Source organism: Taudactylus pleione, unplaced genomic scaffold, assembly GCF_031769625.1.
Source record: "Taudactylus pleione unplaced genomic scaffold, aTauple2 ptg000281l, whole genome shotgun sequence".
In the NCBI taxonomy this organism is placed as follows: domain Eukaryota; kingdom Metazoa; phylum Chordata; class Amphibia; order Anura; family Myobatrachidae; genus Taudactylus; species Taudactylus pleione.
In genome coordinates this window covers 1,581,412-1,594,004 of record NW_028284683.1, presented here as the reverse complement: position 1 = coordinate 1,594,004, position 12,593 = coordinate 1,581,412, and the positions used below count along the sequence as shown (strand labels likewise).

The window sequence follows — 12,593 nt, the reverse complement described above, 5'->3', positions numbered from 1 at the left end:
CGACTCCCTCCCCTTGGCTGCGACTCCCTCCCCTTGGCTACGACTCCCTCCCCTTGGCTACGACTCCCTCCCCTTGGCTACGACTCCCTCCCCTTGGCTGCGACTCCCTCCCCTTGGCTACGACTCCCTCCCCTTGGCTGCGACTCCCTCCCCTTGGCTACGACTCCCTCCCCTTGGCTACGACTCCCTCCCCTTGGCTACGACTCCCTCCCCTTGCAGCACCTGGATCATGATGAGACTGAAGGCGTGGCTTCTCGGACAGTAATGCTAAAAATCTCAGCACAAAATATGAATATATTAATGTACAGACTAATTAGTACTGAAGAGCTGGGGACATCTGAATTACTCCATGAATCAGACACAAATATTGTATTTTATTTTTTTAATTTCAAGACTTTTGAAAATATGAGCAGGCTTCCTTTATCCCAATAGTCTTACGTATTGCATATTGAAAAGAATACAGAAAAGAGCTGGTAACTGGTGCACTAAAGTTTAAATAAAATATAACTTTTATTCATCGATTTAAAATAATTGAATATTTGTATCACATGTATTAAAAATAAGCAGCAAAATATTGAAAAAAAAACACCACAAAATGTGTATAGATGGAGAAAAGTGACAAATATAATATTCATCATCTGTGCGCCTGTCCTGCGTATTCTTTTCAAATACAGTAGATTGCATATTGTATATATACAGTATATTTCCACCTGTACCTCAGTGGGATAAGCTATTTGCAGTCACACAAAACACAAATGAAACAGTTTCTGAATACTTTGATAGATTTATAGAGGAGGTCCCTAGATGTACTGGGAGGGGGGGGGGGGCAGTGCAAGTTGATGACACCGATATACCCAGAGCAGTATTTAGGTCATTGCTTGTCCCAAGGGTATAGGTATTTGCTACCCTCCCGCATCAGTGTTATACAGGCAATGCCTTTGCCCCATGCACAGAAACAAGTGCGCACTTTCTTAGGGATGACCACATTCTGTAGACAATGGATACCAGGCTATGTTATTATGGCCCAGCCTTTGCAAGAACTAATATCCTCTGCAAAACCCGACCCTGTTACTCATGATGATGACATGGAGGTGGCTTTTCAAAATCTCAAGAAGGCCCTCATGTCAGCGCTAGGCCTACCTTGTTATATTAAACCATTCTTCCTCTTTTGTACAGAGTTGACTGGATGTGCAGCAGGTGTTCTTACTCAGAAACATGGAAATTGGCACCGGCCAATTGGCTCTTATAGCACCCAGCTTAACACCGTGATCAAAGGATTACCACAATGTCTATGAGCTGTAGCCACAGCAGCAATGCTAGTAGAAAAGACAGCTGAGATAGTACTAGGACACACATTGTATCTCAATGTGCCACATGCAGTTGCAACATTATTGATTGGATCAGCTACCAAACATATTACTGCCTCTAGACTTACAAAATGGGAATTGGCATTGATGATGCCTCCAAACATCATATTGCAGCGGTGCAACACACTCAACCCCGCTACCTTTCTTCTGGGCATGACAGGATTGTCACAAGTGGTGGGAGACGAGGTAGAGGCACATACATTTGAAAATCACGATTGTGAGAAATTGACTAAACAGCATTGCACACCTAGACCTGACATAAAAGACACACACATTGAAAATGCTGAATTACATTTCTATGTTGATGGTAGTTGTTATAGACAGAATGACCTGGGGATATTGACATCAGGATATGCTATAGTGGATGATACTGACATAGAACAGAACCTTTACCACCATCACACTCAGTACAAAAAGCAGAACTTGTAGCATAGGAAGGGCATGTCAGTTAGCTGCAGACAAAGTTATTAACATTTATACTGACTCTCAGTATGCGTACAGGGTTTTGCATGATTTTGGCGCCATTTGGGACTTTAGGAACTTTCTAAAATCAAGTGGGACGCCAATATCACATGCAGAGACAGTCAGATACTTAATGGATTCTGTCCAAATGCCAAAGGAAGTGGCAGTTATAAAATGCCAAGCACATACAAGCTGAAAGGATCCATTCACCCAGGGTAATGAAAGGTCGGACGCAGCAGATAAAATGGCTGCCATGAGTACCAGGGTTGACAATTTTAAGATTCCTGAGTTGGGAAAAGTGCTGTGAATATAGAATTTCATACCTATAATATGTGAAAAATGTATGCAATTGTATCAATCTTGTTCTAAACAGGAAGTTTCCTAGTGGAAGGCAAAGGGATGAGATCCGGATTCTGAGGGTATCTGGAGAGATAAACAAGGGAGACCAGTTGCACCTAAATCACTATTACCTAGCCTAGACTGGACGGGAAGGTATGGTGAGAATAGTTCGATTGTACTGGTGTGCTCCAGGCTTCTCATCTTATGCAGGTAAGAGAACACAATCTTGCCTTACCTGTTTGAGAAAGAATCTAGGGAAGATGATTCCCAATCCTATTTGCCATATCCCGCCTACACAAGGACACTTTCAGGCAATACAGATCAACTTCATACAACTTCCACAGTGTAGGAATTATAAGTATGCTTTGATTTGCTGCTATGTTTTCAGGGGGTGGCCAGAGGGATTTCCGGCGGTAACCTGCACCCCGCATAATTGAGTCTGACCAGGGTACACATTTTACAGGACAAGTGTTTCAGGAGATGTGTAGAGTAATAGGGATAGAGTCGAAGTTACATTGCCCTTATTGGGCACAAAAATCAGGATGTGTGGAGAGAACCAATGCCACCATAAAAAATAAGTTGTAACAGTCACAGAGGATACTGGGATGAATTGGGTAGATGCTTTACCTATAGTCTTGCACAGCATCCGGGTTACGCCAAGGTCTCCATTAAATTTGTCTCCATATGAGATATTGGGGTAGATGTATGATAGCGGCACTTAACGTGCCGCTATAACGCTTCCCGCTTCGCCTCTTTACCGAGGCAAAGCAGGAAGCACTACTCCCCCCCCGGCGCTACCTGCAAGAGACCACAGTGCATCAGCCTAGTGGTGACGCACTGTGTCTCTGTCCCGGCCAGCTCCACTGAGCAGGCACGGGATCTCGCAAGTATCGCAAGATCCCCGTGTGCAGCCTGGAGCCATCAGCAGGGACTGCTATCTTGTAGATAGCAGTGCCGATAATGACAGGGGCGCATAGTGCCTCTGTCATTTACCGCCCAGACCCCCGAACATACATTGGGGAGAAACGGTATCAGTGCACCTAACGTGCGCTTATACCACTTCTGGGCTTCATACATCTACCCCATTGTTTGGCAAATGTCCAAATTTGATTTTAGGCCCTGAGGAAACACAAAAAGAAATACAGGTACTCAACTCCAAATTAACTGATTGTATATAAATAAATGTTTGCACTGAATAGAGGTTTATAGCATAATCTTGGCCAAGGTTATGGGCCTACCCACCACATCCAGGTAACCTCTGTCGGGTAGGTCCCTAACATACTAGGGTTCAAATCCAGAGGGCAGGACACCCCCAAACTAGCCCAGCTAAGCAACCCCAAGACACCTCTCTAATAAGAAATGTGAAGTGTAAAATAAATAGTTAAGAGCAGCCGCAGCTGCATATAAAGAATAAAAAGGTGAAATACATATATAAAAAACGGACAGTGAAGCGTTAAAATATGTTGAAGGAAAAATGTGTTATACTGTGGTGCCCTGAGGCAGATCAACCAAAGCAATCCAGGGGGATCCACACCCCAAAAATAAACCAAAGCTGCACTACACAGTCTTTGCAGGACTTACCTATATTGTGCCTCTGACTGGTGTGCATATTACTATGCCAGACTCCATGCTCTAACCAATGTAATAAGGGTGCTAGCCTGAGTGGAAAGTGTCTCAGGCTCTCCAGGTGTGCAAAGCAATGCACTAATTGTATTCATATAGGAAATTAGGAAATGGACCTCAGACTGCATACCCTGAACATATATATATATATATTTGGCATGAAGTCGCGGCACTCAGAGTACTTGAAAAAGATTTAATGTGACATCTCAATAATGCAACGTTTCTGTGCCAACAACCGGCACTGTCCTCAGGCTAAAGAACACTGGGAATCATCTTACCTTAAGTAACACCCGTGCAGCATGCAGACGCCCAAGCCGGAAGCGGGACTGCTCAACCGGACCGGCGGCGCTAGAGAGTGACATCATCACTCGCGACATCATGTGCCCATCACCTAGGTAACGTAACCAAACAAAACTGAACAGAACATAAACACAAACACAGAACGCCGCTGGTATGCCATATATAGCGACTGGATAAAATACAGAGCTGGATAAACAGTACATAATAAAACACATGGATAAGTATATGTAACAGTTGGGAACATGCGGCAATCTTGGCCAAGATTATGCCAAAAAACCTCTATTCAGTGCAAATGTTTTTTTATATATATATACAATCAGTTAATTTGGATTTGAGCACCTGTATTTCTTCTTGTGTATATATCAATTGTCTCCACAGGTAGCAACTCCAATTTTATATATATATATATATATATATATATATATATATATATTCTATATGAGGCCCCGAGGATAATCATGACACACTACACGACCTGACCACCAAATGTGTTCTCACTTTAAACAAGAAGTTTAGATTGATACAGCAGAGCATAATCTCCTCCCAGGCCTCTAATATCTCTGAGATAAATTGTCATGATGTAAAGTCTGGTGAGTTTGTAATGGCACATCATTTTTTATGTTCAGGTTCCTTTGTAGATCATTGGGAAGGACCTACCAAGTGCTTCTAACCAACTCCACTGCGATAAAGGTTGCTGAGAAGCCTACTTGGATTCACGCTTCACACTGTAAGAGAGTAACCGACTCAGTATCTTCCAGCTCTCACACAAGAGGCGCACAAGAGGAGGCTGATCTAACCCCAGCTTTGGAGGCACTGTTCACACAGTGATAAAAAAATGGCATGGTATGGTAAGGGGTACTAGAGGAGAATGGGGCAGGTGAAGCTGTCCTACTCAACCCAAACCCCACAAGGAAACCAGGAGCTAAGAGTTTGCTAGAGTTAAATCTGTGTATTATTAGCCTGATTTTGGTGGGGGTATGGATGGTAGGAGGAGTAACTTACTATGTAGATGACCACATGGAATCGAATGCTGTGGTAAGCCAGGTGACAACTCCCACCTATGATTCCTATGTGACTGTTGACACTGTCTGTCCCATCACCATCACCAGGCCTAAAGCTAACATAAGGAAGACACGAGGTACTTGGAAATATTATGATAAATGTAAGAACTTACCCCAGGTGTCCCAATGTATATGTAAATATTGTGGTGAAGCCCCTGAATTGAGATGTAATGTTAGAAAACAGAGTAGCCATAGATTACTTGTTACTAAAACCAGGTAGTGGATGTGAGCATTTCAAAGGCATGTGCTGTTTTAATATTTCAGATAATTATAATCCCATTGAGAAGAAAGAAAAAACAGTTACCAGACATACAAGAAAGCACCAATATCAAGGCTGGGATGCTTTCGGATGGATAGAGAAAGGTATAACTAATTGGTTTATGCAACTATCACACTTCGTCATGATGGGTTTAACAATTGCTATAGTATACATATGTATAAAGTGTTTTTCCATAATGATACATGGATTCAAGAACATATGTACCCCAAAACCAGGATCCTCAACTACCTATCTTATGACCACAAAGCCTGTTCTGTATGTACCCGCAATATAAACTCAGCTTATACATATTACTTTCCCCCCAATATTTTCTGCTTAAATACTTGCATGCACATGAACCAGCTGCTGAAATATATATGGTAACAAGGCTTGTGCCTCAATCCAACGAAGGACTGAAGAATCTCTTTACTGTTGCAAATCTCCAGGTTTTCACTAACTCTGCTGGGGGTGGTGCGCTCCACACCATTACCAATAGTCCTGCGTGACAAAACCAGAGCATGTACTATATCCCTATATCCTCATTTCCTTTTCCTATCTTGCTTAGAAATATTTAGAACTGTGTAATTGACACCATTTTGCTTTAAGTATTTTAGGTGTTAATTGTCATTAACAAGCGGTGGAATTGTTAATGTTAAATAAACTTGGAGTCTGTATTGCCTGAAATAAAGGTATTATTAAGGTTTGATTCTAATATATGTGTTTGCAGCTTTTACAGTGATTCAGATGTATATGGGTTAAAAAGTCTTTTATAATGAAAAACAAGTCACTGAACTGACTTCTTCTCTGGACAACATGATATGTGAAGTTGGATGACGCCTGTCAGACTGTGGCGTGATACATTTGAGCCTATTTTCATGTTTGCTTGAAGAGATAACCCAACTGCTTGAGAAGATTTCATCTATGATGTCATGATGACCAGGGCATACAATGTCAAAGATCACAGACGCATCATCTGATATTAATTACTTATTCACTAAGAAACTCAACCCCGTTACATGCATTCTTGTATATTGTCACAACCCTTTCCTATGCATCAACCAATCAAATATATTGATTGTAATATACATGTAAACACCCTCCTGTTAATGATTTTGTAATTTATGTAACTATTGCGTATAAAATCCCTTAAACTCTCTGGTACATTGCCAGAGAGATCTGACTGATTCTCCTAATGCTATGCTCCATGTTACTCTGCGCAGAATGGTGGAGGTATTGCTTTAATAAAACCTATATCCGTTTTATCACAAACTGATGGTCTAAAAATTCAACTCTATCAATTGTATGTTAGTGTATAAAAGAGTATGTCACAGTTACCTTTAAATTGATATTTTCTACATCAGAATATTTATTGTATATTTAGTCTGATTTTCTAGAGATGTATCAATATGTGAATATTAGCACCACAATGAGCTGATTACCCAACAGTCATAAGACAATCTGCGTACATTATGTAGTCATATATAACTCCATAAAGTTCTTATTGGCAAAATGTCCTCAACAACAGATGTTTATTTGTGCAGTAAGGAGTCTTACTGTATTACTTTATTACTGTATTACTGTGTTTAGACACTGTGGATATTCACTCTATATTAGGTGTCTATATAGACTCCATTTATTGCATATATCTCAGCATAATTAATTCAGCTCAAAGTAAAAGGTAATCGCCTACAGTATAGAAATCTGTTTTTATTAAATCTGAAAATACAGATCATATAGAGCACTGTAGTTTTATTATAAATGTATTACAAAGGCTCTGGCAATGCTCTAAATACTAAAGAGATTGTTAGATGTTATTAGTTTATGAGCAACATCTGTAACTTTATGTATCATGTGTTTCTCACATCTCATAACTGCCACAGTCTCAAAATAATTAGTAACTTGTTATAAAGTATTTATAAATTGCAATATGGAGAACATGTGGTTACTCTTAAATATATCACAGATTGTATATATTTAATGGCCTAGTATGCAACAATATTATAACTTAGTTACTCTATTATACACTAACATACAATATATTTGAAAAGAAGATGACGTTTATTATATTTGTCACTGTTTTTACATCTATACACTTTCTGCCGTGATTTTTTTTATATATTTTGCTGCTAGTTTTGAATACAAGTGATACAAATATTCAATTATTTTAAATTATTTATTAAAATATTAATTTCTTTAAACTTTAGTGTACCAGTTACAGACTCTTGTATTTTTGGTTTCAACTGAGTTACTTCTATCCAATCTGTGATAGCACCTCCTGCTTGGTAATGAATTAATTGAGCATACATATGTATAATGTACAGGGGTTAATAAAAATCCATTATTTTCATTGAAACTTCCTGGTTGAATAGACATTCTTCATCTCTCTTATTAAACCTATTGTATATTGGTCAGTGGAATGCCCACAGTATTTTATATTGGTGCTTAAAGTTATCTCTGTATTGTAAAGTTGCTGCAAAAAAAAGTGTATTGTCCATGAAAATGTTCTCTAAATTCTATATAGGCCACATGAATATTATATGTACTGTAGCGGTGCTTTTGTTGTATGGCAAAAGGTGCCAGTAAGCAGACAGAAGGTACTCACCTACAATCACTAGTAGATTCCACGCTATGACCAAGTCTTCAGAAGTGTATTTTTAATCCTTTCTGAAATTATTTCACTTATTTCCTACTGTTTGTGAAATTATTTCAAAGAATTTAAAATTATACCAACTAACAAAAAATATCATCAGAAAAAAAGTTCCAATCTGTATCATTCAGCCTATTTTGGCATTTTTTTTTAAATTTGCTCTAGTCACATCATCAATAATTATTTTCATGCAGTGCCCACCAAAGTGATGCCTTATTTTTATCAAGAGACTATGACATTTCAGAAAATACCATTAATTTGTTTGCACCTACACTGCAAATATAATCCACCCAAAGTGGCCAAATAAGTATTTGTTTTTTAATTTAAAAACGTTATCCCCAAATCTTTGGGATTTTTTTTAGGTAGTGTTGGATGTAATTAGCTGGTAATTACATGAGATAACCATACAATTTCTACTAAGAGGCTCATTGTATGAAAGATGGGGCCTCTTCTGTTTGAAATGAGAGTGTCCCCAAACATGCAGGTGCCAATATTGGAGAGAGGGGTCACATTTAGAGCCCTGCACTTATCTATGGAAAATGTAATGTTTTCTGCAGTACATGTTGATATCGTCTGGTGATTACTATGAGGGGATTCCCCCATTTTCAATGTAAGTGGCCCTAAGATAATGGTATCCAGGATGGGGGAGATCTTCCCTATCCCCTGAAATGTCTTCGTTTTTTGCAGGGGGTTATTGTCTGTTGATCGCACTGATGACCAGATAATATCTTCTATGTGTGCACACAGCTTCAAAGATGAGTCACCCCACTTTCAAACAGAAGTGCCCCATGTTTTTAGGGTGGCAGGAATGTAGTGAAAATAGATTTTTGTTCTCCCACCATTACCTGCAGCACAATTTTATTTCTGTCTAATGCACAGCCATGTTTTCATGGACTTAAGGTTGACAAAAAAATTTGTCGACATTTACACTTTTTAAATTTTTTTAGTCTAAACCTAACCAATATCCCAACCCTAACTCCTATCCCTAAACCTAACCATTATCCCAACCCTAACTCCTATCCCTAAACCTAACCATTATCCCAACCCTAACTCCTATCCCTAAACCTAACCATTATCCCAACCCTAACTCCTATCCCTAAATCTAACCATTATCCCAACCCTAACTCCTATCCCTAAACCTAACCATTATCCCAACCCTAACTCCTATCCCTAAACCTAACCATTATCCCAACCCTAACTCCTATCCCTAAACCTAACCATTACCCCAACCCTAACTCCTATCCCTAAACCTAATTCTAAGCTTAACCCTAAAAATAAGCAAAAAAACTGTATGCTGACATTCTGACTGTCGACCTTCTTACTGACTGATGCCATTCTTTCTGGACACTGTGTCGGGTGGAGGGGTTGGCATGAATATTTGTAGAAAGCTACAATGCATATCCTCCCCACTGACTCGCTTTCATTGTATAATGCATTATGCATATGGATGGATGAGATGGGGAGGTCTGATTGCCTATTGAGGGGAGTGTGGGGGGTCTGATGGCATGATAGAGGTCTGATAGTCGGGGAGACAAGGACAAGGGGAGAAACTGAGAAAAAGACACAATTTTAAGTACTCGTGACCCAGTGAATGACAGGTCCAAAAAATTAGTGTTTTCTATGTTTACATTTGTTGCTAGAATGCTCTCCTTTTTCAATACTGGACACTAGAGTGAACCTGTAGTTTAATCAGACCCCTAGAATAATCTTTGCATAGTTTTTATGTCAATAGATTAACATAAAAACTGTTTAAAGAAATCACTAGAAAGCTGTCTATGTGTAAATTGGCCTCTACAATGATCTCAATTTGTTCCCCAGAATTATGTATGTGTATTGGTTACTAGAATGCTCTCTCTATCACTAGAACATTCTCCATTTGTATAGAGGTCACACTAAGCCCCCCAGTATTTTACAGTGGTCTTTAGAAATCCTTTGAAAACTCACCGCAATGTACATTGTCAACCAGAATGCTCTCTGCAATTTGTATTGGTCCCTAAAATTATCCCTGTGTTGCATAGAAGTCTCATGAATGTGTTGTATTGTATAGAGGTCACCATAATGCTCCTTCTCTCTTGTCTGTGTGTTACTGGAATTTTCTATATAGTTTATATTGGCTACAACTGCTATGCATTGCATGGTGGACACTGGAAGACCCTTGCATAGTAAACACTTGAAGGCTCTCTGTATTGGATAGATTTCACTAGAACATTCTCTGTAATGTATATCAGTTGCTAGACTGTGCTTATTATTGTTTATAGGTCACTAGAATGCTAACTGTTGTCTTATATCAGTCACTATAATGCTTTTTCTATTGTATATTGGTTACAAGAATGATCTTTGTATTGTATAACATTAACAAGAATACTTTTTCAGTCAGTAGAATGGCCATTGTTTTTCACAAGAATTGTACAGTAGTCAAAAGACTGTTCTGTGTATTGTTAACTATCAATAAAATGTTGAACGCATTGTATAATAGCCACCAATCTTATCTCGGTTGTATAAAAAACAATGGAAGGTGCTCTGTATTGTATTTTGTACTGTATAAACCAGATCTCGGGATTACCACAAAGGTGGATGATGATATCACAATGTATGCAACTGCACACACCTCACTTACGAGTCAGCCAGGCTTTTGTCATTCTTATAACCGATGCCTGTCAGTTTTTTTTGAACGGTAATGCTGTAGCCTCACTAGTTGTTAGTTACAGTATTAAAAAGTGATAAAATAATATTTTTATGGTAAAATCATATTGATTTATAAATATACTACCGACCCACCCCAGCTTCACACAGGAGCTACTTTGAATTTACATCATTTTTAATCAAGGTCTTAGAAGATTGCATTATAGATGATATTAATCCCTCTTGACGTAAATACAAAAAGATTTCGTTTTGACATGACACCAAAAGGACCACGTAAAGTTGTCCACTTACTGTAGGTCACCTCCAGCCACATTAAGTGTTAGTCCCTGTGCTTTCTTTATTTATGATCATGCCAAAGCCAACTCTTACCCTGAATTGGACTCGTTTGAAATCAAGGAATCGTTTTTCACATAAATGAAATAGGAACGATAATAATAGGAGAAAACTGATAATTTGTGTCAATAAACAATATGCCTGGAGAAACTGGATTATAATGATAAATCTCTACATGGTATAAATGTCCATCATTGTGATATATTTATATATATATATATATATATAATGGTTTAGACAGCGTAGGCATTTTATACCATGAAGAGATTGATAACTATATATAATCTGGTTTCTCCAGAAATATTGTGTGATTAGGAATGACGTCCGTTTATTCATGGACTTGCTTCACTAAAATCGTCACTGCTAATCAACCTTGTGTCATACATAATTGTGTCATACACCTATTCCTTCCTCCACACATGCCCTATACACCAGTGACAGATACATCACTAATATCATCACTGCTCTGCTCCCTTGTGTCATACATTACTGTGTCACACACCTAATCCTTCCTCCACACATGCTCTATACACTAGTGACATCTACATCACTAATATCATCACTGCTCTGCTCCCTTGTGTCATACATTACTGTGTCATACACCTAAACCTTCCTCCACACATGCTCTATACACTAGTGACATCTACATCACTAATATCATCACTGCTCTGCTCCCTATTGTCATACATTACTGTGTCATACACCTAATCCTTCCTCCACACATGCTCTATGCACTAGTGACAGCTACATCACTAATATCATCACTGCTCTGCCCCCTTGTGTCATACATTACTGTGTCCTACACCTAATCCTTCCCCCACACATGCTCTATACACTAGTGACAGCTACATCACTAATATCATCACTGCTCTGCTCCCTATTGTCATACATTACTGTGTCCTACACCTAATCCTTCCTCCACACATGCTCTATACACTAGTGACACCTACATCACTAATATCATCACTGCTCTGCTCCCTTGTGTCATACATTACTGTGTCATACACCTAATCCTTCCTCCACACATGCTCTATACACTTGTGACATCTACACAGGGCCGGTTCTATGGTTACGCATGGTACGCGGCCGCGTAAGGTGCCACGTAGTGAAGGGCGCCGCGGCCGCGACCATGCAGAATTACCACGGTGCAGACTGTGTCTCTGTGACACAGCTGCACCGCGCGTGTAGCGCTGACCGGACGGAGTTCGGTCAACGCTACACAGTGCCAAACACACAGTTGCCGGAGCCGGCAACTGTGTGTTTGTTTCAGCAGCTGATGAGAGTCTGTCAGACTCTCATCGGCTTCTGTAGCTCCCACTGCGGGAGCCATCTTCCGGCTCCCGCAGTGGGTAATGGGAGAGACGTCGTCATGACGACGTCTCTCCCATAATGCAAAGCGGCCCTGGAGAATGGTCGGGAGTAGCGGATATCGGTGGCGGGAGAAGGAGCGGGGGGTTCTGGTAAGTGTTTTTTTTTTGTTTTGTTTTTTATAACGTGTGTCTCTACTTGGGGGGGCTACAAGGGGGGGATTACTACTGGGGGCACTTAAAGGGGGGATT

The 12,593-nt window shown here is 39.7% G+C and overlaps 1 protein-coding gene across 1 annotated transcript in view; it reads left to right on the top strand.

Moving 5' to 3' along the window:
- The first annotated feature begins 1,019 nt into the window (after positions 1-1,019).
- Positions 1,020-12,593, top strand: part of LOC148512592 (vomeronasal type-2 receptor 26-like) — a 61,528-nt gene continuing 49,954 nt past the window's right edge. Inside the window, exons 1-2 of the mRNA XM_088482051.1 lie at positions 1,020-1,265; positions 1,905-2,044. Coding sequence (XP_088338177.1) covers positions 1,020-1,265; positions 1,905-2,044 — 386 coding nt within the window. The remainder of the gene's footprint in view (positions 1,266-1,904; positions 2,045-12,593) is intronic.